Consider the following 25067-nt stretch of genomic DNA (forward strand, 5'->3'; position numbering starts at 1 on the left):
CAGATATGTTTTCTTGAACTTACTCACTATACTGTCATAACTCAAGTGTATTTCCTTTTCTTTTTCAATTTTAATATCCACTTTTTCCTTGTTAGTGATAGCTTGATTATAAGATTCATTAATCATAAGTAAAGTTGTAAGTGCAGTTACGTATAGCTTTTAAAAATTGTGATAAGCTCCAGCATACGGTTGTGTTTCTAGGTCAAAGATGATTGGAGGTGATGTCTCGGCATGTTCAGATATTTTTTAAACTGATTCACAGTATATTGTCTTCAGGAAATTTTGCTTGTAGCTGTATAAACAGGAAGAACTTGTAGCCTCTTGAGTTTTTAACATGGTTGGATTCTTACTAGCATGTTGTTTTTTTGCAACTAAGAGCAAAAATTACTTCTCTAAATTTCTTTTATTCTTGAGCAAAAACACTTGCTCCCTGTTTTGTTATTTTCATTTACATATTCAATAATGCTGCTTATCTGCTGGTGCGTTTTCTTTGTGAAGAAAGCATTCTTTTCCTCCTTTCTTTGAATAAATGATTACTTTTAAAAGAAAAATAAAACAGATTCTTTGTTACATTCTTTATTTCTTGTGATTATGATTTTTACTCTGCCTTTTGTTCTTTTCTTTTTTGTAGCATGGAGTAGTTTTAAACTGATAAAAGCTTATGGTGTTTTTGTTTGTTTTTTTTAAACTTGTTTTGGAAGCTGAGTTAATGAAATAGCATAACTGTGTTTAACAAACATGAAACAGAAGACTTTTGTGACAGTACCCTTTTTTAAATTAAAAATGTTCTTGGAATTATATTTCTTAGTAACAGCTGCTAGCATGTTTTTTACAGTCAGAATAAATTACAAAATGTGTAGTTCATCTGTTTTTGCAATAGAATTTGCTTATCAATATATGAAAGACTGAATGAATGAATGTCTCTCTGTCTGTTCCATATAAAACCCTACACCCTTTGACCAATCTGGACTAAATTGTGCATAGTTGCTCTCTAGGACCGTATGGTCAAGACAGACTGCTGTTATGGGACCCAAAATTTTGACCCAAGGGTCCTGGTGTGGTACAGTTTACACACTAGTGCCACCTGCTGGCACACAGCAAGTGTAACATCTGAACAGAATGAAGCCAGACTAGCAGACAAATGACCAGAGCTTAACATCATTTAAGTTTAATAGAGTTGTAATAGCAGAAGTCAAGTAGCAGGCTTGTTATAGAATTTAATTTGTGGCATAGGGGAAATATTCCCCCCCCCCAAAATCAATGTAGCAACAAATTTGAGGATTTTACCTGCTTGGGGAGTTCATCGTAGGTTTTATAGAGAATATCATCATGGATTATTTACTATTGTAAGACTTATGTTCACATAAGTTCATTGCTAAAATAGTCCCTGATTAATGCACTTGTTTTATTTAATGGACATAATAAATTAAAATTTCCGATGTGACAAACTTTTTTTTTTGTAATTTTTCAAATCTTTTTTACGATTAATTGAATATTTAAGAGCTCCTGTAAAACTGCATTTTTTTTTTGTTTTAAGGTGCCTTATACAAGTGATCAGGCTGCATTATTGATCAAGCTTGTGTACATAGGGCTTGACTGACCTAAACTGCAGTAGTTACTTGTAACTTATAAGCGCCATCTTATTCACTCCCCTGCCATTTAAAAGTAGTATGTGCTTTCAACACGTGCATCACCTTTTAGTTGTTGAATTAATGAACCCTAGCAAATGGCACACATTTAATATTTGCTGGCTCCTTTTCAGCAATAACATATGCTGTTTTAGTAGCCCTATGAACTATGCATCTCTACAATTGTGTGCTTCCATTAGTGCATTTCACATGTCATGTCATTAGATTTGCCTCATACTTCAGATAAGAGTTGATACACCTGAACGTCTGAGCAATATGAAGGTTTTTAAGTATTTTGGAATTAATATATTGCGCAGTGACAGGTGCAGAGATAACCAAATGGTTTTGAATGTGTCTCAATTTTTACTTTCCACACCTAGTACAGCCAGATTAGGCATCTGCTTGCTGTGAAGGTAAGCTGAAAAAGCTGGTTAGAAAATTCATGGATTGTTCAACAGACAACTGCAGCCCTGTCAGCTATGTACATGTTTATTCTTACTCTATCCTTTTTAGTTCCTTTATTTAAATGCTTGACACTACAAGTTTAAACAGTTGCAAGTTTTAGTAATTGGTCACATCATTTTGTTGCATATTTTTATTTCTGATTTAATACGATAATGGGATTAAAATGGATATACCAAAAGCCTTTTTTGCCATTAAAGAGCAGTAGGAATTTCCTGCTTTAATAAGTTAAACCATGCGGGTTATTTAAATAATTGGCACATTTCCCACACTGAAATTCAAAGCCAGTATTCATTAGTCTAATTGTTCAGAGAACAACAACTTTTCTATGTTAGGCAATTCTTAGACTTAAAAGATGCTCCCCTTGTTTGTTTAAAGACAATTGGCTTAATTTTGCAAGAAACTCAAAAGTCAAATTCAACTCGCATTCAAAAGCTGACCAGCTAGTGTACCTCACTTGTGGAACAATGAGCTCTAAGCCTGTGAATTTTGATCGGCCAGGAGGATTGGAAGGAAAATAGGTGTGGATTAGATAAATCAATATTGCACTGTATTCAGCTGATAGTTAAAATACCTTTAACCCCCAGAAAAAGTAGCCAGTTAATACTATTGCAGTAGCCAGAACTCTAGTTGAAATCACGAAATCGCCTGTAACCACCTAGCTATACTAGTGCCTTGCCTCTCCATTCAAAGTCTATACTGATGATTTGCTCTCAAGTGAGCATACAGTGGTGTGAAAAACTATTTGCCCCCTTCCTGATTTCTTATTCTTTTGCATGTTTGTCACACAAAATGTTTCTGATCATCAAACACATTTAACCATTAGTCAAATATAACACAAGTAAACACAAAATGCAGTTTTTAAATGATGGTTTTATTATTTAGGAGAAAAAATCCAAACCTACATGGCCATGTGTGAAAAAGTAATTGCCCCCTTGTTAAAAAATAACCTAACTGTGGTGTATCACACCTGAGTTCAATTTCCGTAGCCACCCCCAGGCCTGATTACTGCCACACCTGTTTCAATCAAGAAATCACTTAAATAGGAGCTGCCTGACACAGAGAAGTAGACCAAAAGCACCTCAAAAGCTAGACATCATGCCAAGATCCAAAGAAATTCAGGAACAAATGAGAACAGAAGTAATTGAGATCTATCAGTCTGGTAAAGCTTATAAAGCCATTTCTAAAGCTTTGGGACTCCAGCGAACCACAGTGAGAGCCATTATCCACAAATGGCAAAAACATGGAACAGTGGTGAACCTTCCCAGGAGTGGCCGGCCGACCAAAATTACCCCAAGAGCACAGAGACGACTCATCCAAGAGGTCACAAAAGACCCAAAGACAACGTCTAGAGAACTGCAGGCCTCACTTGCCTCAATTAAGGTCAGTGTTCACGACTCCACCATAAGAAAGAGACTGGGCAAAAACGGCCTGCATGGCAGATTTCCAAGACGCAAACCACTGTTAAGCAAAAGAACATTAGGGCTCGTCTCAATTTTGCTAAGAAACATCTCAATGATTGCCAAGACTTTTGGGAAAATACCTTGTGGACTGATGAGACAAAAGTTGAACTTTTGGAAGGCAAATGTCCCATTACATCTGGCATAAAAGGAACACAGCATTTCAGAAAAGAACATCATACCAACAGTAAAATATGGTGGTGGTAGTGTGATGGTCTGGGGTTGTTTTGTTGCTTCAGGACCTGGAAGGCTTGCTGTGATAGATGGAACCATGAATTCTACTGTCTACCAAAAAATCCTGAAGGAAAATGTCCGGCCATCTGTTCGTCAACTCAAGCTGAAGCGATCTTGGGTGCTGCAACAGGACAATGACCCAAAACACACCAGCAAATCCACCTCCGAATGGCTGAAGAAAAACAAAATGAAGACTTTGGAGTGGCCTAGTCAACGTCCTGACCTGAATCCAATTGAGATGCTATGGCATGACCTTAAAAAGGCGGTTCATGCTAGAAAACCCTCAAATAAAGCTAAATTACAACAATTCTGCAAAGATGAGTGGGCCAAAATTCCTCCAGAGCGCTGTAAAAGACTCATTGCAAGTTATGGCAAATGCTTGATTGCAGTTATTGTTGCTAAGGGTGGCCCAACCAGTTATTAGGTTCAGGGGGCAATTACTTTTACACACAGGGCCATGTAGGTTTGGATTTTTTTTTTTTCTCCCTAAATAATAAAAACCATCATTTAAAAACTGCATTTTGTGTTTACTTGTGTTATATTTGACTAATGGTTAAATGTGTTTGATGATCAGAAACATTTTGTGTGACAAACATGCAAAAGAATAAGAAATCAGGAAGGGGGCAAATAGTTTTTCACACCACTGTAATTACAGATAATAGCATTACAATAATTTTGTTTTAAATCTCTCAATCTGTACAACAATGAATTACTGCGAACAATGGTAACATTATAAAGTTTGGTTAATGGTATCTTTAGAGGTGAACCATAGGAACGCATTTAATTATAGTATTTAGTGTCATAGCATTAATTAGTAATTGGTGACCTCCAGGATTTATAACGTCTTTCTGCAAACAGATTGTTTAATAATTTTTCCCTTATACTGTATTTGTGCTTTCCCTCTCAGTACTTGACTGTTGATGTTATAGATAAATTAGTATAACATTGTGGAGAAATTATTCAGTGATTTTGTTAAAACATTTGATATGACAGCAAACAATAAAAACAAAGAGCTGCACAAAGCATTTTGTGGTAAAGTAATAAGCAGAGTACAAACTGCCAAACAGTATTGATGGATTCTTGATTAGCTATTAATAATACATCCTCTAAGAGATTTGTTACCTCTGTGAAGCTTTCTTTGCCATGTTGTGAAATGCAGTGCCACAATAATGGTGTCTTTTAAGAAAGAGTTTTAAAAAAGAGTTATTATTTTCTGAATATGCTCATATGTTGTGAAATGTATATGATTGTAGAAGCTTCATCACTGATTGACTCAGCACTTAGGAATGAAATAAAGTAATGCTGTGTGGCTTGTGCCTTCTCCAGACCGCGAGGGGGCGTCCGCCCTGGTTACGTTGGGGGCCTCGGGCCCTGTAGGGACCCGTGGCCACTGCCAGGCGGCGCCCCGGTGCCTGAATATCCCTGGAGCCCAGCACTTCCGCCACACCAGGAAGTGCTGGGGGGAAGACGACAGGGGACACCCAGACGGCTTCCGGGTGCACAGCCGGCACTTCCACCACACTTAGGTTGTGTTTACAGAGGAGTGCCGGGAAAAAGCTGGAGCCCATCTGGGTTCCTATTTAAGGGGCCGCCTCCCTTCAGTCGAGAGCGGAAGTCGGGTAGAAGAGAGATGGAGCTGGAGAGAGGACTGGAGGCGGCCAGGAGAGAGGCATTGAGACTGTGAGGCCTGGACATTGGGGTTTGTGGTGCACGTGACTTATTGTAAATATTGTAAATAAACAGTGTGTGGTGGAGCCAACGATGTCCGTCTGTGTGTGTCCGGGACTTCCGTCTGTGTGTGTCCGGGTTCAAGTCCACAGCTGTTATTTTTTATATCATAAAACACATGTTCATACATGTTACATGCAGTATATTACTGAGTACAAATGTAGCTATTTCTGGTTTCTCTCATGTTTCAGAGACTTCAGACAAGACCCGTTTTAAATGCTTGCATATTCACTGTTTATCAACCCTACTCAAGAGTCTTTAGTAAAGCTAGGAAAAGTTCAGTACTCATCAATAGTGATGAGTGAACATTATGGGGTTCACTTGAGTGCCATGAGTTTTGCAAAATCACAGAAATGTTTGCAGTATTTGCCAATCTTAGCGAAATGCATTAAAGTCAAAGAGGAAGGAGGAACTGAACTAGTTTTGAGTGAATTATAATAGTGAAATGGTCTTAATTGTCCCTGGTGGCTAGAGAAAAGTCTGCCAGCTATGCTGGACTGAAGATTGTAGCCAAATATGTAATGTGAGCTCTGAGACAACAGTGCAATCCACTGCACCACTGTGCCTCAAACAACAAAAGACGCAGAGGTAATGCATACCACAAACAAGTTCAACAAAAGGCCACAACCTAGCAATAAGTAAATGAGATATAGATCATTACACTCATATAGTTCCACTCTTGGTGCACACATTGGCCATACCATGCAGCAGCGCGTGGGACTAGCTTATTCCATTGTTTGAAGTCACAGCTGCAACGTAGTGGCCACTTCTTTTTTTGTTTCATATGTATGTGTGCAGATGCTTCACACTTCTTTTATCAAGAAGAAATAAATGTAAATGGTAATAAAATCTACATTTTTAATATTTCACAGCATGTCCTGTGCTTTCTGATGAGGGGAGGTGCACCTGGAGAGGGAGGGCTACTTTAAGGCTTGATTTGTGTGGGATCTACAGCACATGGATAATTACATATGGACATTAGCCATGAGGAGCTGAGTTCCAATGGCACAAAAGTGGTATCATATATCTGGGGGTAGTACAGGTATCCAGCGATGTACATCTTATCTAGAAATGTCCGATTGTACTTATAATTGTGTTCTGTTGCTGGTGTCTTACCATTTTTCTGCCCTAGCCCGCCAGGTGTACTCCAAACAAAACTTATTACCCTTCCAGCTCTATAAGGGTACAGTACATACAAACTGTTTCTGATTATTTGGCCTGCTGGGGGTCATTTTGTAGGGCTCTGGCAGTGCTCATCCTGTTACTCCTTGTCCTAAGGAGCAGATACTGGCCCTCCTGATGGGTTAAGGACCTTCTGTGGTCCTGCCCAGCTCTCCTAGGGTAACTGCCTATCTCCTGGAATCTCCTCCATTCCCTTGAGAATGTGCTGGGAGACGCAGCAAACTTTCTGGCAATGACACATATTGATGTGCCATCCTGGAGAAGAGGTCATGCTACCCGTAGTGACACTGACCGCAGCCAAAGGCAAAACTAGTGAAAAACAGTCAGAAAAGATGAGGAAGGAAAAAAAGTGGCTTCCACCTGTTCAATCATCCCTGTTTTGGGGGCCTTCTCATTGTTGCTCATGTAGTACACGTGTTGTTAATTTCATTAACACCAAAGTAGCTGAAAATGATTAACAACCCCCTCTGCCACATAACTAACAATATCAATATGCCAGAACTTTCATTGACTTGATGCTATGCTCTGAATACAAAGTGTGTATGTATGTGTTTTATATATATATATATATATATATATATATATATATATATATATATATATATATATATATATATATATATATATATATATATATATATATAAAAATAATGTGTGTGTGTATATGTATTTGTTAATGTGTACTTTGTCTGTGCACTATCTCCTTGTTTCCGGTCTTGTTCAATTGTGCCTCCTGTGTCCGTTTTTGTATGATGTAGCTCCTATATTTTCGTAAAACCAAGCGCATGGCTATTAAATACCTTAATCTTAAAAAGAGGTACTTTGAACAGCACAGCTGCTCAGCAAATGAAAGAAGGTGGTGTGAAGACTCATGAGGACATCAATCCTGCCTTGGCAAATTTCACTGATGAACACTACTCAGGAATCAGGTGTAACACAGTAAAAGGGCTATGCAAATACATAAGCTTATTGGGCAACAATGCAGTAAGGCAATTAAAAGAAATTTTAAAGGGAAATAAAAGGTAACATATTATGCTGTGCCATTTTCAGTTAGTGAACCTTTACAAACAATCTCATTAGCCTTTCAGAAAAAATTGTAAGCCATGCTGTGATTGGTATAAAAAGTAAAAACTTGAAAATATAATAGCTTTGGTGAAGTTCAGGTGCAGAGAAAAGGCTTGGTCTCCTAAAGCAGCACTTTGCAGTATTAGATTGTGGTCACAGTGTTTGTGGTTTAAATTAGAGTTTACCCAGATCTTTCTTGAAGTCGTTTTGAATAATGATTGCCTGTTATCCATGAAAACCAATTGTGGCTGACAGTATGCAACAGTGCGCTTTGTATCCAGGACTTTAAGGAAATAATTGAATTTCTGACTTCTTTGATTTTGTAGTGACTAATAGTACTTGTGTACCTTTTAATGAAAGTATAGTTAAAGAAATTCACACTTTCCTTATTAATTACCTTGTACAGCTGAAGTATGCATTTCTTGTAGATTCTGTAAAACAACCCATACAATGGTTTAAACTAAATTATCAGTATAAAGTTAACCTGCATACTTTGAAATATTTGAATATTTGTTGTTTTAGTGATTTGAATATTTTCTTAAATTTTGATCCCCCTTAAGCTGTTGATTCATAGCCAATGTGTGTAAATGGTGCGTCAGCTTGTAACACATGAAAATAATTTGAAGATGAGCTATACGTACAATCCCAAAAGAATATCTGCACATTCCAGAACATTTATTAATTTTGCTGTCTCTGTTTGAGAGCTTAAAGGATTTATATATTTTTTCCCAGCACACTTGACTCTCTTCTTTTGAAAGTAGAAATGTATCGAGCAGAGGAGTAAAATTATCAGTAATAGAGGATGCATAGTAAGAAGGTCCTGAGCCCTCTCCAGAATAGTGGTGACTCAGACTCTTTGTTGTACATAGCCTCAGCGCAGAGCCTGTTATCCAGATGCTTCCACAGGTACTTGTGGATTCTTTACATCTATAGAGCCACATCGTTACTCCATTAGTAGTGACAGAAAATGGACCTATTAAAATCTACCACCATCACTTTTATGTAACAGAGTGCTGAGCTACAGCTGATTGTTTTCTACCACTCCACCAAAGTACAATACTTATCCTCCTGTCTTGCCTGATGCAGCCCACTATTTCTGTCATATTGTATTATAATGGAGTCACTTATCCTCCTGCCTTGCCTGATGCAGCGCACTGTTTCTGTTATATTGTATTATAATGGAGTTTCTGCAGATGATATGGGTCATTGTTTGGGTTGTACAGGATGAACAGGAATGGAGCTGATAATGGCTCCTGTTTGTGTCAGATTTGGATTATATGCAGCAGAGGGCACTAAGTATCGTAGTCTGGAAGTCACTATACCTTAGATGCATCCACCTATATTGACTATAGCTTGTCCCCTGATGATAAAGGCTATGTTGTGCAATGAAAAAAAAAATCTTCACAATGCTTAATTGTTTTTCCAAATCATATTTGTATCAGAATAAAATGAACATTCCAAAAAAACACAAGTATAAAAATTGGATAAAACTGCATCTGTTTTAATTCATAATTTGAGAAAACCCTTTGTTGACAGCTAGTTTAGGTAACATTCAGTCACTTCCACTACTTCAGTTATCAGTTACCATATTTTCCCCAGGCAATGTAGGTGTTGAGTTTTTATATTCTCCCCATGTCCACATGAGTTTCCTTACACATCCATTGAATATGTTAATGTTACTTGTCATTTCAAAACTGGTCCTATTGGGATGTATATGTCCACATCTCTGTGTGGACTCTGCTATTGACTGGTGATCAGGGTTAGTTTCTGTGTAATGGCTTATGCTTCCACAATAGGCAAACAACACAGTATTGTTACAACCAATTTTGGAAAAATGAATTAAGTAAAAATCAAAATAACTAAAACTTTGCTTACGTGGCTTATGTTTTTTTCAGAGCAACTTAAACATTAGTACTGTAATTTGGTGCGTACCTAAAATATTTAAAATTTCTGTCCAGGCTATTCAAAGTAAGAGGTGAGAGGACAAAGTAACTTAAAGGCTCCGATAAACGTATTGCAGTATATTACTTATCACTTTCTTTTTGAACCATTTATCAGTTGCCCTCTGTTGTTCTCAGAAAGCTGACAGACATTTTGGAATACAAGGTTGTGTTTTTCTGCATTTTTCTTCTATGCTGTAGTTCTCATCTGTATATGTTTCTGTTATTGTCTATTTCTAAACTGTATTATTTTCTTCTACAATCTGAACATGTATTACCTATACCATGGATTCAAAGTCCATGCATATCCTTCCTCCTTGCAGCTCTGCATACACTCAGTGTCATGCTTTTGCCAGAAATCAATCTTCTCTGTGTAAAAGACAACAAATTCGCCCTGTAGAAAGCCTGCAACAAAGAGGATAAAGGTAATGTAAAACAAGGCAGGACACAAAGTATGGCAGAATGTTTGTTTTTATTATTCTGCTGACTTCATACTGAGTAATACTCTCTTACATCCTGCAAGATGATGAGTCAGTGACCGCCTACCACATCAGTCATAAAGTTCATTTGCTACCTGTCTTACACTCAGAGGTTTACATTTAATTCCAAATGCTATGTTTTGTCAAGTTGGAAAAAAAGCACTTCAAGCCGATAAAACCACACAAGCTTGATTAATAAACCACTATAGAGACTGCGGATACATGACTCAGTCCCTTTCATAATACATGCATGGACTTGGTGCATACTACACAAATGTCTATGTCAACGTGGGTATTGTACTTTCCCAAAATGTAAACTGGCAACTGTGTTAAGCAGAAACCCATTGTCACTTGAAATGAACATTTAATGAAAATATTGCTAGAAATGTGTAATATTCTTATAGCGGGGTGCTGCACAGATAGATTTCTTTGTAAATTAGGAAAGTACAAAAGGATTTTTTTTTTTTTGCTGAGAAATTAGAAGTAGCCTACACAAGTATACCAGGAAAGCTCATTCCATAACACTGCATCATGAGTTTACTCCAAAGCCTATAACTCCCTCGATGTACCTCAAAGCAAAAGAAACCATTCTTTTTTCTGATATTGTTCAAGCAGGTGCGAACAAAACAATGCTGAATACTGCTTAAAGGATAAAGTCAGTGTTTTTTTTTTTTTGTTTTTTTTTATGTCAAAGTTATTACTTCACTAATGTGGCATATATACATTTACCTCATGAAATTGTGTTTTGAAGTTAAAACTTTTTTACAGTGTATGTATAATTACTTAAGGGTGTACTCACTTTTGTTGCCAGCGGTTTAGACATTAATGGCTGTTCGTTAAATTATTTTGAGAGAACAGCAAATGTACACTTTTATACAATCTGTACACTGACTACTTTACATTGTATCAAAGTGTCATATCTTTAGTGTTGTCCCATGAAAAGATATAATAAAATATTTACAAAAATGTCAGAGATGTACTCACTTTTGTGAGATACTGTATATAGCATCCATCCATCCATTTTCCAACCCGCTGAATCCGAACACAGGGTCACGGGGGTCTGCTGAAGCCAATCCCAACCAACACAAGGCCAACCCACCTCCGGACACACACAAACACACCAAGCACACACTAGGGCCAATTTAGAATCGCCAGTCCACCTAACCTGCATGTCTTTGGACTGTGGGAGGAAACCCACGCAGACACGGGGAGGACATGCAAACTCCACGCAGGGAGGACCCGGGAAGTGAACCCATGTCTCCTAACTGCGAGGCAGCAGCACTACCACTGCGCCACCGTGCTGCCCTTGTATATAGCATTTTTGTGAAAAAATAACTTTGACTTGTCGGGGGGACCAAGCTTATCCTTTAGGTTAGTCATGATGTTAATAGACAAATAGATAACACTGCTTTGACACCCTCATGTGCTTTAAAATGAAAGTAAGGGTACTAATGATCTAGACTGTTGTAGTTGTGAAAAAGAATATAAAATAAGTCAGTTTTCCTCAACAACCAAGAGCTTTCCTTGGACTAACTGTGATGTGTGATGTTGGAGCTATGTTATTGGACAAATAATTGCAAAGTACGTGCGCCAAAGATAAATTGGGTCATGTTTAAGGCAACTGTATTCTCCTTGTGAACAGAAAAAAGAGACATTTGTTTCACTTAAGATTCATAGACAGTTTTACTTTTTGACACATAAGGAGTATATCTCATTAACACAATTAATATTTGAGGGTTATATAGATTTCAAAGACTTATCACTGCAAAATGTCTTCAGGCGGACTCTAGAAACCAGTATGTTCCTGCAGATATGACCTTAGTGTTGGTAACCAAATCCATCCATTAATCCAACCTCAACTGCCTTACAAGCATTTAATCTTTGTTCACTTATAACCCAATTACAGGTACTCATATGGGTTGAAGTGATAATCTGCTTGCAGTCTTAATGACAGAAGAACACACAAATACTGCGGATATCTTTAATTTAATGCCCAGTATTAGAAGAGGGATTTTTTTCAGTGCCACTATAATACCCATCCACTGATGGTTTTATATAATAAATAAAACTCCTTCAATGTGTTATTTGCATTGCATTGCATTCAAATCATCAAGATCTACTTTGCAAATCTGACTAACATGCTTAAAACTCAATGAACATGTTAAAATAACTGGAGTGCCTGCCAAGAATTTGGCCTCAGCTACTGGGCTGAAATAAATATGATTAGTTGTTAACAAGTGAGAAGGAATGAGATAAAAGCATACAGTTAATGTGCACATCACAACTCCAGTGTTTATTAGTTAATGTGCTTATTTTGAGTCCTAGATTTGGTGTGAAAATATTTTGTTATTGCCCTCACAATTGGAATTCTTAAATACTAATGTTTTTTTCACATATAGTGTCACTAAACTCTTAATGCTGCCAGTATCAAGCATTTGTATTGCATCTGGTTCCTGTAAACCAGGACTGCAGAGAATTTGATGTCAAAACTAAACAAGACTTTTATGACATGACTTAAAAGTAATGCTAAATATTTAAATTATCTGTTGAAGTTATTGCCTGTTTAAATTGCTGAAAGAGTGTCAAACAAGGTATGTAAGCTAGTGAGAAAGGTATAGAGTTATGGTAATGATTAGAGTGATCAAAAGTGTGTATTTGTGTATGTGTGAAGGAGGATAAGAAATTAAGAACAATTTGAATAAAAATAAAACAGTTACAGAGTTTCTGTTATTGAACTGCTAAAATCTTGTGGTCTCATAGTTTGAAGGGCCTCAGAATGGTGTTGACTTTTTATTTATATTTTATGGTTTCTCCCTTTATGTTTATCTGTTGAAATAAATAACTGTAAAAAGTACACATGATTGTGTCTTTAAGTTCAAGTCTGAGCTTTGCCTCTTTATTGATGCACCAGAAATTATTGTCAGTCCCTTTCCTGGATGCAGCACCAGAGTAACTCTTTAAACCCCACAAAGGAGAAAGGAAAGTAAGTACAAAGGAATCAAAGGGAAGATCAGGAAAGCTACTACATCAGTTAGCATGTGTTACACTGTACCTGCGAAAGGTAGGCCCATGCAGGGCTCATAGAAGTTTTAATGTTTAAATAGTCTTTCATTTTTTTTTTTAGTTGATTTATCAATGTGTTTAATCAAATGCAATGCTTCCAGTTAAGGATGGTAACAGTGTTGCCTATCCCAGTGTCAGCTTTGTGCAATAGACCAGTGCAGTATATCCTTCTATATAAAAGCGGTCGGGTGTCCTTCCGTCCCATGAGTGCTACACAGGTCCGGAGTTTCACACACGCCCCGTCCATTTTGCAATGCACGATGGGATTTGTAGTTTCGTTTTTCCAGGTAAAAGATGATTTTGTACTCCAGACTGTGCGATATCTTCTTCTTGTTTCTTACTATATAAAATTGGTCGGGATTGTCCTTCCGTACCGTGAGTGGAAAGCGTAGCGGTATTCCGCTTATCACAGACTTACTACTTGCAGCTTGCGATGCAGGCGACATGATGTGAGCAGAGTTCTGGTGCTCCCATCGTTCCCTTGCTTTTGTGCGCGATGCGCTGGAAAAATAGACAAAATTATGTCTCTGGAAATAATTAATGTTGATGGAGTACAAATGCCTCTCTGCGTAGTAAATATCAGGGGGGTTCAAAAGGGCGACCTCAATATAGAAAAAAAGTTTACATTTCATCACAAAAATAACAGAAACTACGAGTATTAAAGTAATACCGCTCAAATGCAATATAACCAAATTAATGTGTTTGTATAAAATATGAAATTGATCTACATATTGAATTGCCTTAAGAAGTGGTCAACTTAAAAGTCGGTCGCCTTAAAAGGCGGGTGAGCCTAGTCTTATATAATAAATTGTTGAGAATTTACCAAAAAAAAAAAAAGTTTAGAAGTTTTTCTAAAAAGTACTGGGCACAGTAATGATTATTTTGTAATATTTCAGTTACATTTCCGCTCAAAGGGTTTATTTTTGAAATCTTCATTGTTTTCAGTGTACTGTATTGTCAGTCTTGCTCTAAGTTTCTGTGAAACTTAAATAATATATAATAGGTTGATTTGTGATTCTAAGCTGTCTTGGTTTCTGTGTGCCTTGCAGAGTTGAAACTGACCTAATCTCCAGTGCAGTAGGGGTGCACTCTGAACCTGCCATGACCCTCAAGTTGTATTCACCAGTACTAAAGGAGAACATTATGACATTTCAACATTTTTTATTTTGGTGCAGAGTAGAAACAAAACAGACAAATGACCATTTTTAGATGTTGAATGCTGTGTGCTGTACAAGAGTTTTTCTCTCCATAGTGACTGAAGAGTTTACTCTTTTAGTATATTGTATATACGCTTGGTCTGCCACACCTTCAAAACAAAGTGATGATTATGTGATGCTTTGAAGAATATACTTTGATCATGGAGTCTAAGTATAGAACAATCCCTTTTAATCTTTCTTTGACAAACAGTGTGTCCTCCTAGTGCAGAGTTCTTATATACATTTACATAAATAGTCTGTGCAGTTATGAGAACCTAAATAGCATTCATCCATTGTCCATTTATCCTTAAACTATGATTATTTGGAAAATTTGTTTTTAACAACTTTATGTAAGAGTTTACTATTACTAAAGGATTCGATTGTTGAAACAAAATGTGTACCCTTTTGAAGATGGGTTCCACCTTCTGAGAAATATTGCTCTTAAGATATTATTAACAGTAAATGATTATTAAACACTCCAGAAAAAATATTTTTGGGTAAGAAGCACACAATCTATTTAACACTTTACAGTTTGTCTAAATGTGGTAGTTTATCACCCTTTTATTTTATGAATGTTATAGCCATAAATGAAAGCCATACTGTATATTGCCTTCACATTTATATTTGTTTATTGAGTGAAGTGGTTTATCCACATCATCTTGTTATACAAATACCAAGTGCAGAGATGTGCATGCATGTATGTGTTAGATTTATTGGTGCTCTACAGTGTTATCAGCATTGTAGGACTGATTTATGCCTTGTGCACAGTTCCCTTAAAATAGTAAACCTTAGCCATCTCTGTGACCTTGTAATTGGAAAAGAAGATTTAAAAAATGGATGGATGAATAGACCATTGTAGTTCATATTTCATTACTCTTTCAAATGTGTTTTTTTTTTTAATTTATCATAACTAAAAGAAAGTCCTCTGAACATACTTAGCAAGGTGGTGATTATGTGATCCTTTGAAGAAAATACTTTGATCTTGATGTCTAAGTATATAGCAATCCTTTTAAATCTTTATATGTATATATTTATGTACTGTGTGCATAACTTTGTAGCTTTGTAACTTTGTAGTGGCAAAGTGGCCAGGATTAATGTTCAAAATTAATCGGCAAGTAATGAGTAACTACGAACCTGCTTCCAGTATTTCTACAGTTGAAATACTGACAAAAAAAGTGTTTGTATGATTGATATGGGTTGAATTTACATTTTTTTACAATTTTATCAACTATGGGAGCACAAACGTAACACAAAGTTACAATGTTATCTTATATATAGAAGTGTGAGCATAATTCTTTGAGAACTTTTCATGTATGACATATCAACTTCTTTGTTTAAGGCAGTGGTTAAACTCTTTCATACATTAGTGAACTTCAAAGAAGGTAGTCTCACAGGACCAGAAGGGGTTCTCAAACGAGAATACATGTCTGGGAACAACCTGTTAAAGTGTGTAGTTAATAGCAGCAAAATCCTGTGCTGCAAAGGCTACATTCACAAGATTTTTTCCTAAAACATCCTTCCCCAATTTCTTCAGTTTAAGCTGCCTCTGGGGTTCAATGGAGAGAGCAAAAGATATTGAACAAAATGTCTGTCCCTGGGGGAAAATAAAAATCTAGAAGTGCTGTGATCCATACAGTGCATCCGGAAAGTATTCACAGCGCATCACTTTTTCCACATTTTGTTATGTACAGCCCTATTCCAAAATATATTAAATTCATTTTTTTTCTCAGAATTTTACACACAGCACCCCATAATGACCAGCAGAAATTTTTCTGTAACCTGCCCCAGATTTGTGCCTCGAGACAATCCTGTCTCGGAGGTCTACAGACAATTCCTTTGACGTCATGCTTGGTTTGTGCTCTGACATGAACTGTCAACTGTGGGACCTTATATAGACAGATGTGTGCCTTTCCAAATCATGTCCAATCAACTGAATTTACCACAGGTGGACTCCAATTAAGCTGCAGAAACATCTCAAGGATGATCAGGGGAAACAGGATGCACCTGAGCTCAATTTTGAGCTTCATGGCAAAGGCTGTGAATACTTATATACATGTGCCTACTCAATTATTTTTTTTTAATAAATCTGCAAAAACCTCAAGTAAACTTTTTTCACTTTGTCATTATGGGGTGTTGTGTGTAGAATTCTGAGGAAAAAAATGAATTTAATCCATTTTGTAATAAGGCTGTAACATAACAAAATGGGGGAAAAGAGATGCACTGTGATTACTTTCCAGATACAATGTATATATTATAAGGTAACATGCAGTACTTCCCATGTGTTGCTTTAGCCTTGCTAAAAGGAAAAAACAAATGCATCTTATACAGTACAGAAAGATAGTCAAAAAAGAAAATGGGAATTTTGAGGGCCACCTGTATTAAGTTGATAATTACCATTAAAGTGGTTATTGTTGAGTTTGTTCCTCATTCTCCTCAAGATCTCAGAGAGACATCTTGTCATCACTAAACGCAAGTCACTAATCTTCCATTTATCCTTATTTAATGAACCTGCCTGAATGAGGTAGTAATAGGTTTGCTATATTACATCAAAATTCTTTAGGTGTTTAGTAGATAAGCTTATTAAATGGACAAAATATTGTTAGAGGATTGTTTTAGATGTAACAATGCCAGATATCATCTGCATTTTCATTTGATACCATATTTATAGTGATTTGAGAATGGATTTTCTGTGTTTGCTTCTTAACTACTAAAATTATAGACAGTTTATTCCACTTCTGAGGTTCATTACATGGCTCTGCTGTGAAACATTTGGCTTTTTGTTTTCATAGCCCAGGATAGATTGGTAAAATAAATTCCTTGCGAAGTTCCCCTCAGTAGAACTTTGGCAAGGTGCTGCCTTCTCTTGTTAATGAATTCTGTTGAGTAATAATTAAAATAATAAAAAAGAAAATAGGTTTAAGTATACTGCAGTTGCCTAATCTGCCTTTATGCTCATTTATACAAGGAACCTTACAGGGTGAACAACAGAGTAGCTTGGGTGTTTCATTTTGCTGATTACAGTATTTGTGCGGTAGTGTAGATGTTTTTTTAAATGACTCGTTCTTAACAAAAAGTATCTTTTCTGGACATAATGAGATACTGTATACCTTAGTGCCCACCACAGAGTTAACTCTGCCCCCTTTTTTTAAGCAAATTATTAATTGTGCAAGCAACCCATTAGTCACTTCACCATTTCAGGTTTACACATTGAACATTGTTGCACTAAAAGTTTATAACATTATGATTGGCCACACTAAATTCTGTACTGTGGCTGTACACTATAGTGTAGTTATATTTTCATTTGGATACATCCACTAGTTCTTGCCTTACATGCTGTGTCCATATTTCCACTGATGTGAGACGATAAAACAGATTAGAAGTGAAAGCAAACATTAAAAGTTTTTTTTGTTTTGTTTTGTTTTTGTTTTAATTTGTTTAAGTAGGAGGTGTGGTAAAACAAACCACGATATTTTAAAAAGATTGCAAATAAAACCTGCCTAATATACAGACCTAATGGGCAATATATGTTATATAAACGCTTTGAAACTGCATTGTTATCTTACAATTGTGGTAGCTTGCATTATCTTAGCTGGCCTTAATTTTAATGAGGCAATTTCCGTTTAATGCATTTTTTAGCTGTTAATTAAATTCACTTTTGCTCAGAAGAAACCCCATCTTCTTTCAGTGTCTAGTGTTTGACATTAAGGGGCTTTTCCAACTTTAAACTGAAACTCATCTGTAAGTTATTTTGCATATCAGCAACTTACAGATCTGCCTTTTGATGCTCTTATCTTGCAAAAGTTGATGAATCAAGGTGGTTTTCGAAGAGTAGATACACATCAGCTTTCAGTTCCTTCTGCTCAAGCAGTGACTGATCTTTATTTTGCTGACAGCACCAGTGTTTTTTTTTTTAAACCAGACAATGCTGTACACAGTCAGAGGCTTGTACCCTGCGCATTGTGCCATTAGATATTTACAGTAAAAGTTATTTATTATTTTCCGGTTCTTGGTCCTTTCTGTAAAATTATTTTATTTTATTTTTAATAATGTACATTCTACATTTTACCTGCCAGTTTTAGTGTATACTGTAAGAATCCTGTCTTGGCCTTCTTAACCTAAGAGGGAATTTCAAAACACATTATTAATAAATAAATACAGATATGTGCATGCATTTCAAACTTACTGTATTCTTCTTCTGCACAAAGTAAATACCTTTGCACCAATTATTTTATTAACAAGGTTCGGGGTGGGACAGGGTGGACATTTTTAGTGAGCTCTATTGGGAAAATGCTTTACAGATCAATATACCAGGATTTAAGAAGTATAAAGTGCATTTAGCATTCATAGGAGCAGACACTGGTCATAAATGTGGTTAATTTCTATTTCAATTTCCATAAAAACATAAGGCCCATTTAGTTAAAATTTGTTTAGTTTAAAACTATGCCAGTTTGTCATCCATTTGTTTTTTAATTCTTCAAGTTATCAAGTGCAGTTGCATCACTTACTTTCATATTACTAATAGGGGAATGCCAGTAGTCTGCTTATCTTATTTAAATAACTCATGAAAAATACAAATGGCACTGGTGTTGTCCAAGGAGAGGGGAGTTAGAAGGTATGGTTGCAGTTGTTTTATTTAAACAAGTGGGTTAAATGGGTTTTTACTTAAAACGACAATGTTTTATTTAGACAAATCATTCAAATGTATATTTAAACAGTGTAAATTACTTCACTATCACCAGTAGCCACTATAGGAACATGCAGAAGTGTGAAGATGCATTTCTTTATTTAAACAAACAGTCCAAATGTATATTAGTATGCTTCACTGCAAATGGTAGCCTATAAGTAACAAATAAATAAACTGTTATAGTTGTATTTGCTTATAAAAATGAAAAATATCAAAAATACAATCAGACATTTTAAAAATGTTATGTGCATGGGTGTAGATGGTGAGGCTGATGTCAAAGAAGTGGAGGGCATCAACTGAACAAAAGCTTAGGGGTGATTGAGCTTTAAATGTGTGCCCACAAATTGCTCTTATTTGACAGTTTAGCAACTACCTTTTAATGGTGTGTTGACAAATAACCTCTTTTAAATTTTCTGTCACGTCTTTATTAGTTGGTTTGAAACTAGAGTGAGTTCAAACTGCATAGGTTACTTTTGGCTTCAAAATAATACAGTAATTGTCTTCAATGTCAATCCTTTTTATTATTGTTACCTAAAGTAACCAATAGGGCAGTATTTTTTTTTTTCTTTTCCCCCTATGGCAATTGTTGCAAAAATACTAACTGTAACATAGGGCAGAGACTTTCAATTCATAGCACTGAAGAGCATAATCCCGCAATATTGCTTCATAGAGTATTATAAAGCTTGACGAACTTGGCACAATTCCATGTTTAGTGTCTTAGTGTTGTTATATATATATTATATTTTTATATATATATATTATATTTTTATATACTGTGTATACTGTATATATATATTATATTTATATATATATATATATATATATATACAGTACACATACACATCAGTAACTGCGCACTGCATGATAACATGTAGTCAATACACTTGACTTGAGCATTCATAGTTTTCATTGTCTTTCTCTGTAATTTTAGCATTTGTTTGTTCAGAGGTTAATGCGCTTGCTCCTTCCTGAGCAGCTCTTCTTTTCTCCACCTTAGCGGTCCACTTCTTCTCTTCTTTTGTAGGCATCTTTTCGCGTTAAAACTGATTAAGTCAGTGTTTATGTTGCAATTACTTAGTACGTTTTCCTTAATTTTTCACTAAAGCTGGCACTTTATTTAAGATATGAAGAGGTAGGGAAGTGACAGCGAAGGTGGTAGGAATGAGAATGGCGCCTGTACGCATGCGCTGCACAGCCGCCCTGCTGGCCACTGCTGACAGTTGATTCTACAATAAAATTAAAATCGAAATAAAAAGAGGAATAACCTTGGAGGTCAATCATCACCCCAAAAGTGAATAGTACACATCACGTAGTATATATGTACCAAATATCAGATCAATAGGTCAAACGGTTTGTGAGCTATAGGTGATTTGAAATCCTGGACAGACAATTGAACAGCCACGGTAGCGTATTATATAAGAAGATATATGTATTCTTTGTACTCCTGCTCATTTAACATTTTAATTGCTACTGCATCATTACATTTTACTAATGCAGAATTCTTAAAGTCAGTGTTCAATGTTTGACATCCAAAAAAAAAAAGAAAAGCTTTTACACGAATGAGGGGCATGCAACCAAATTGAGTTGATTAAATGTCTAGCTGCACAGGCCTAATTACTGTGTCCCCTTTTGTGTGAAACTGCTGCCTGAATGTATCTTCTATACATGAATGCACTTCCATTAATTTTCACTAGTTCCAGTAATTTTTAAATAAAAGACTTTCTCTGCAAGATAACTGTGTTGATACCTCTGAGAGTTCAGAACACCTAGATTAGGTTCCACTGACAGTAAGTATTTGTTCCAAAATCTGCTTAAAGGAATACTCTGCCCAAATTTTTTTATTTTTTTAATGTTATTTAACCCATATGGTTTTCATTGATAGTCAAAAAAAAATTTTAATGTCAATTTCTTGCACAACGAGAGGAAAACATTCATGATATAATGGAAGCCATTGGTGACAATAGTTTTGCATTGGCTGACAATATGAAAAATGTCCATGGAGAAAAGAAAAATATTCTCATTTTGCTTGTGATATACTGTATAATTCACATGCCTATTACCCAGTCATGTGATCAAAAGGTGCAAGATGTATTCATTTTTTGCTAAAATATGAATTACTTTAAAGAAATCAGCATGGGCGGCACGGTGGTGCAGTGGGTAGTGCTGCCGCCTCGCAGTCAATGTTCCCTCTAAGCTAAGCAATTCAGAGTGTTGCTCATACTTCCCGCACGATCGCTCATTCCGACGGCGTCGCTCATACTTATCGCGAAAATTGGTGCTCATAAATTTTTGGCTTAAACAAAATGTTGCTCATAAACAATGTTTTTTGCTCACTATATGCTACTCCTTAGAGGGAACATTGCTCGCAGTTAGGAGACCCGGGTTTGCTTTCCGGGTCCTCCCTGCATGGAGTTTGCATGTTCTCCCCGTGTATGTGTGGGTTTCCTCAGGGTACTCCGGTTTCCTTCCGCAGTCCGAAGGCATGCAGGTTAGGTGGATCGGTGATTCTAAATTGGCCCTAGTGTGTGCTTGGTGTGTGGATTTATGTGTATGTGCCCTGCGGTGGGCTGGCGCCCTGCCCGGGGTTTGTTTACTGCCTTGTGCCCTGTGTTGGCTGGGATTGGCTTCAGCAGACGCCTGTGACCCTGTAGTTAGGATATAGCAGGTTGGATAATGGATGGATGGAAAAAATCAGCATATAGTACATCTTAAACAGGAAAGGTATTCTCACAATACAGTGCTTTTGAACTGAAGACAGGATTCTTGACTAATGAATGTGGGAGAGATGCAAATACTGGATAACAGATATGTGGAGTATTATTAACACAAGTAATGTGAGAATTTGTCTGTTTTTTCCATAACTGCTTTTCATGCCATTTGATGTTGTAGAACACTGATCACCATTGGGTTTTGTTCTATCTTAAGTTTTTTTTTCTCTCGTTCTACATAAAAAATATGAGGTTAAAAAAATTTCTGCTCATTACTACAAACTACATGGAGTAATAAGTAACATATTTTAAAAAAAGTATATAATTTTTTAGTGGTGTATTCCTTAAAGTGAGTGAGACAAGTTTAGGAAAAAGAAGAATGTGGATATAATGCTTGCACATAACTTTATATAGAAAAGGTTACTTTTGCCAGTAAAATGTATTGAGAGATGTACATTTCAGAATTATTTAATTTTCTATTGTTTGTGTAAGTTTATGGGGTAAATTCAAAAGTAGGTGTTCTCTTGTCACTAGTTCTCATGTTTTTCTTCTCAATGTTCTGCCATTACATATATTATATACAAATTGCACTTTCTTAAAATTTGCTGCTCTTACAGCACTGGTGTGCTTTTACATAGATCGAATGGTCGAACAAAAGAAAGAATTTTATTTGTCCCTGGGTTAAATTTGGCTTTTTACAGAAGCTCTTTAAATAAATAGTTAGATAAGTAAATATTAAGTAAATAAATAAATAAATAAAACTACATACACACTTTGGTCTGTACATGTATCTGAATTACTATAAAAGAAGAAAATTCAAAAGAAAGAAAAGTTCTCATTTAGCTGTCACAGTCTCAGTGAGGCATTATACAGATCTATTGCTGTTAGTATAATGTAGCGTTTCTTGACACACTTCTGCTTAATAGTGCATTTTCTGAAATTGTTCATAATGGCACTCAGTTTTGTTTTAATTCTCTCCTTTTCTACGACCTACAGGGGGTCCAGAGTGTGTCCTATAACTGAGCTTGCCCTTTATATTAGATTCTTGATTTGGTGGACCTCTCTTGAAGTGATGTTACCAGCCCAGCACACCACAACATAGAAAATTGAACTGGCAATCACAGAGTTGCAGAAGATGTGAAGCATGTCACTTCCCACATTAAAGGAATACAGTCTACTAAGAAAAAAGAGCCTGCTTTGCCCCTTCTTATATATTCTCTGTGCTCCAAGACAAATCCAACCTGTTATTAATGTGGACACCCACCCAAGTACTTTTAGGAGTGGACCATCTCTACATCCACTCCTTGAATTGTGACTAGACATAGTCTCTTTGGTGTGGCAAAAGTCAATAAACAATTCCTTGGTTTTGTTGATGTTGAGATGCAAACAATTACATCTTTGCACCAAGAAACACATTTCTCCACTTGACTCCTATCCTCTGCCTCATCTCTTTTACCAATACACCCCATCAGTGCAGAATCATCTGACAATTTCTGCAAGTGACATGATGTGGTGTGTTATACTGTATACTGTATTTAGTATGAGGTGTACAGATTGAAGAGAAAAGGAGATAGGACTGTTCCTTGTGGTGCTCCAGTGTTGCTCACATCCATATCAGAAACACCTTGCTTAAGTCTCAGACTGCGGTTCACCCAAAAGCGTGTCCATTATCTAAGATAAATTTGGCTCATCCATTTGCATATCTCTGAGCGTACCCCTGGCTTGATGGTATTGAAGGTGCTAGAGAAGTCAAAAAACATAATCCTCACAATGCTAAAAGCTTTCTCTAGTTGAGAATTGGCCATGTGGAGTAGATAAATAATTGCATCTTCCACTCCAATCTTTGTCTGATAGACAAACTGCAGTGGGTCCAGGTGGTCTACCGTAAGAGGACTTGTATTCTGTTATTGCATACTTTATCTCAGGAGTATTTATTGTAACAGTAAAGTATTAAATTTTATTTAATGTTGCTCTTGTAAGAGTTAAACAAATGGAGTAGTCTTGGGCTTAAAGGAACAGACAGTAGTCCCACATACTCTTACCTATTCAAAGACATGTAAACTTAATTGTTCTGTTCTTCACATATTTGGGTATTGAGATTAATTGTTTGTTTTTCTGTTTGTGCTGTGCCTTTCTGTCTGATCTGTTTATTTTGGAAACAAGATGTTCACGATGAGTTTAAATTGTAATGCATGATTAATGCAGAAAGCAGAGTCGTTAAGGTTGAGCAGTTTCTAAAGTCCTCTAATTTGACTAACAACCTTTTTAGTATACTTGAATTTTTTTTGCATTTGTAAAAAGCTATGCTTTCTGCTATTTTGTAGTCATTTTAGTTACCTTCTTTTGTCCTTAATGTTGCATCCAGCGTTTTTCATATAAACTGAGTAACGTGAACTTTGATTGTGATACTGCTCATTTGTTATCAAATAAATTAATTTTAATCTAATTTTTTCTGTTTATTGCTAATAGTTTTTTATATGTCTGTTTGACTATTTTAAAGCATTACACAAGTTGATAATTATTATCTTTCTCTCTGTATTTCAGACAGCAAATGGTTATGTGTTGCTCTTCAGTATCTTGCCTGCTGGAGAAGACAAATATCTTTATGAACCTCTGTATCCCAAGTAAGTGGTTTAATTCATGATTTACTTATCAGAACAGCTGGAATAATTTTTTGCTTTCTGAAGCTATTTTCTAAAAGTTTAACTATAATGATATTTCAGCAAAAATATAATTTTCATTTTACATATATGTAGCCTTCTTAGCGTTGTTTATCCCCGGTAAAACAAGCCAAAAACAACATTTTTTTTTAACAGGAAAAAATGTTATGTGTAACAGAAGCATGTAAATATCAAAACATGAACATAAAATACAGTAAAAAGATATGTCTGGTGTCCGTTGCTGTACTGATGCAAACGTTATACATTTTCTTCATGTGATATGTTCTGAGACGGTCATTAATACACAGCCCGATGTTGCAATCGGGATAGTAGAAACGTTTTTCTTTGCACACTTTTCTTATGTTTTTCCTGCTGCTTGACAATGAGAGGTTAGAATATCAAAACATGACTGGGTTGTGTTATCATAGGCTACCACAGGGCAAGTCTTAGTGAATTCCACATTTCCCCTGATACATATGACAGTTCCTGCATTATGAACAGTGCTTAAGGTATAAATATTTTTCTACTGGATCACAGTTATTTTGCCGCCTTTGCCACATACCTGCTTGCATGGTGAA

General features: G+C 36.1%; 1 protein-coding gene and 1 long non-coding RNA gene across 2 annotated transcripts in view; one reads left to right on the forward strand and one right to left on the reverse strand.

Annotated features, from left to right (window-relative positions):
- The window catches only part of ric1 (RIC1 homolog, RAB6A GEF complex partner 1), a 176825-nt gene that overhangs the window by 82066 nt on the left and 69692 nt on the right, over positions 1-25067 (forward strand). Inside the window, exon 3 of the mRNA XM_039759563.1 lies at positions 24374-24453. Coding sequence (XP_039615497.1) covers positions 24374-24453 — 80 coding nt within the window. The remainder of the gene's footprint in view (positions 1-24373; positions 24454-25067) is intronic.
- Positions 1-25067, reverse strand: part of LOC120532993 — an 82723-nt gene that overhangs the window by 6664 nt on the left and 50992 nt on the right. The window contains exon 2 of the long non-coding RNA XR_005634418.1: positions 9978-10104. This is a non-coding gene — a long non-coding RNA (uncharacterized LOC120532993). The remainder of the gene's footprint in view (positions 1-9977; positions 10105-25067) is intronic.

Source organism: Polypterus senegalus, chromosome 7, assembly GCF_016835505.1.
Source record: "Polypterus senegalus isolate Bchr_013 chromosome 7, ASM1683550v1, whole genome shotgun sequence".
Lineage (NCBI taxonomy): Eukaryota > Metazoa > Chordata > Cladistia > Polypteriformes > Polypteridae > Polypterus > Polypterus senegalus.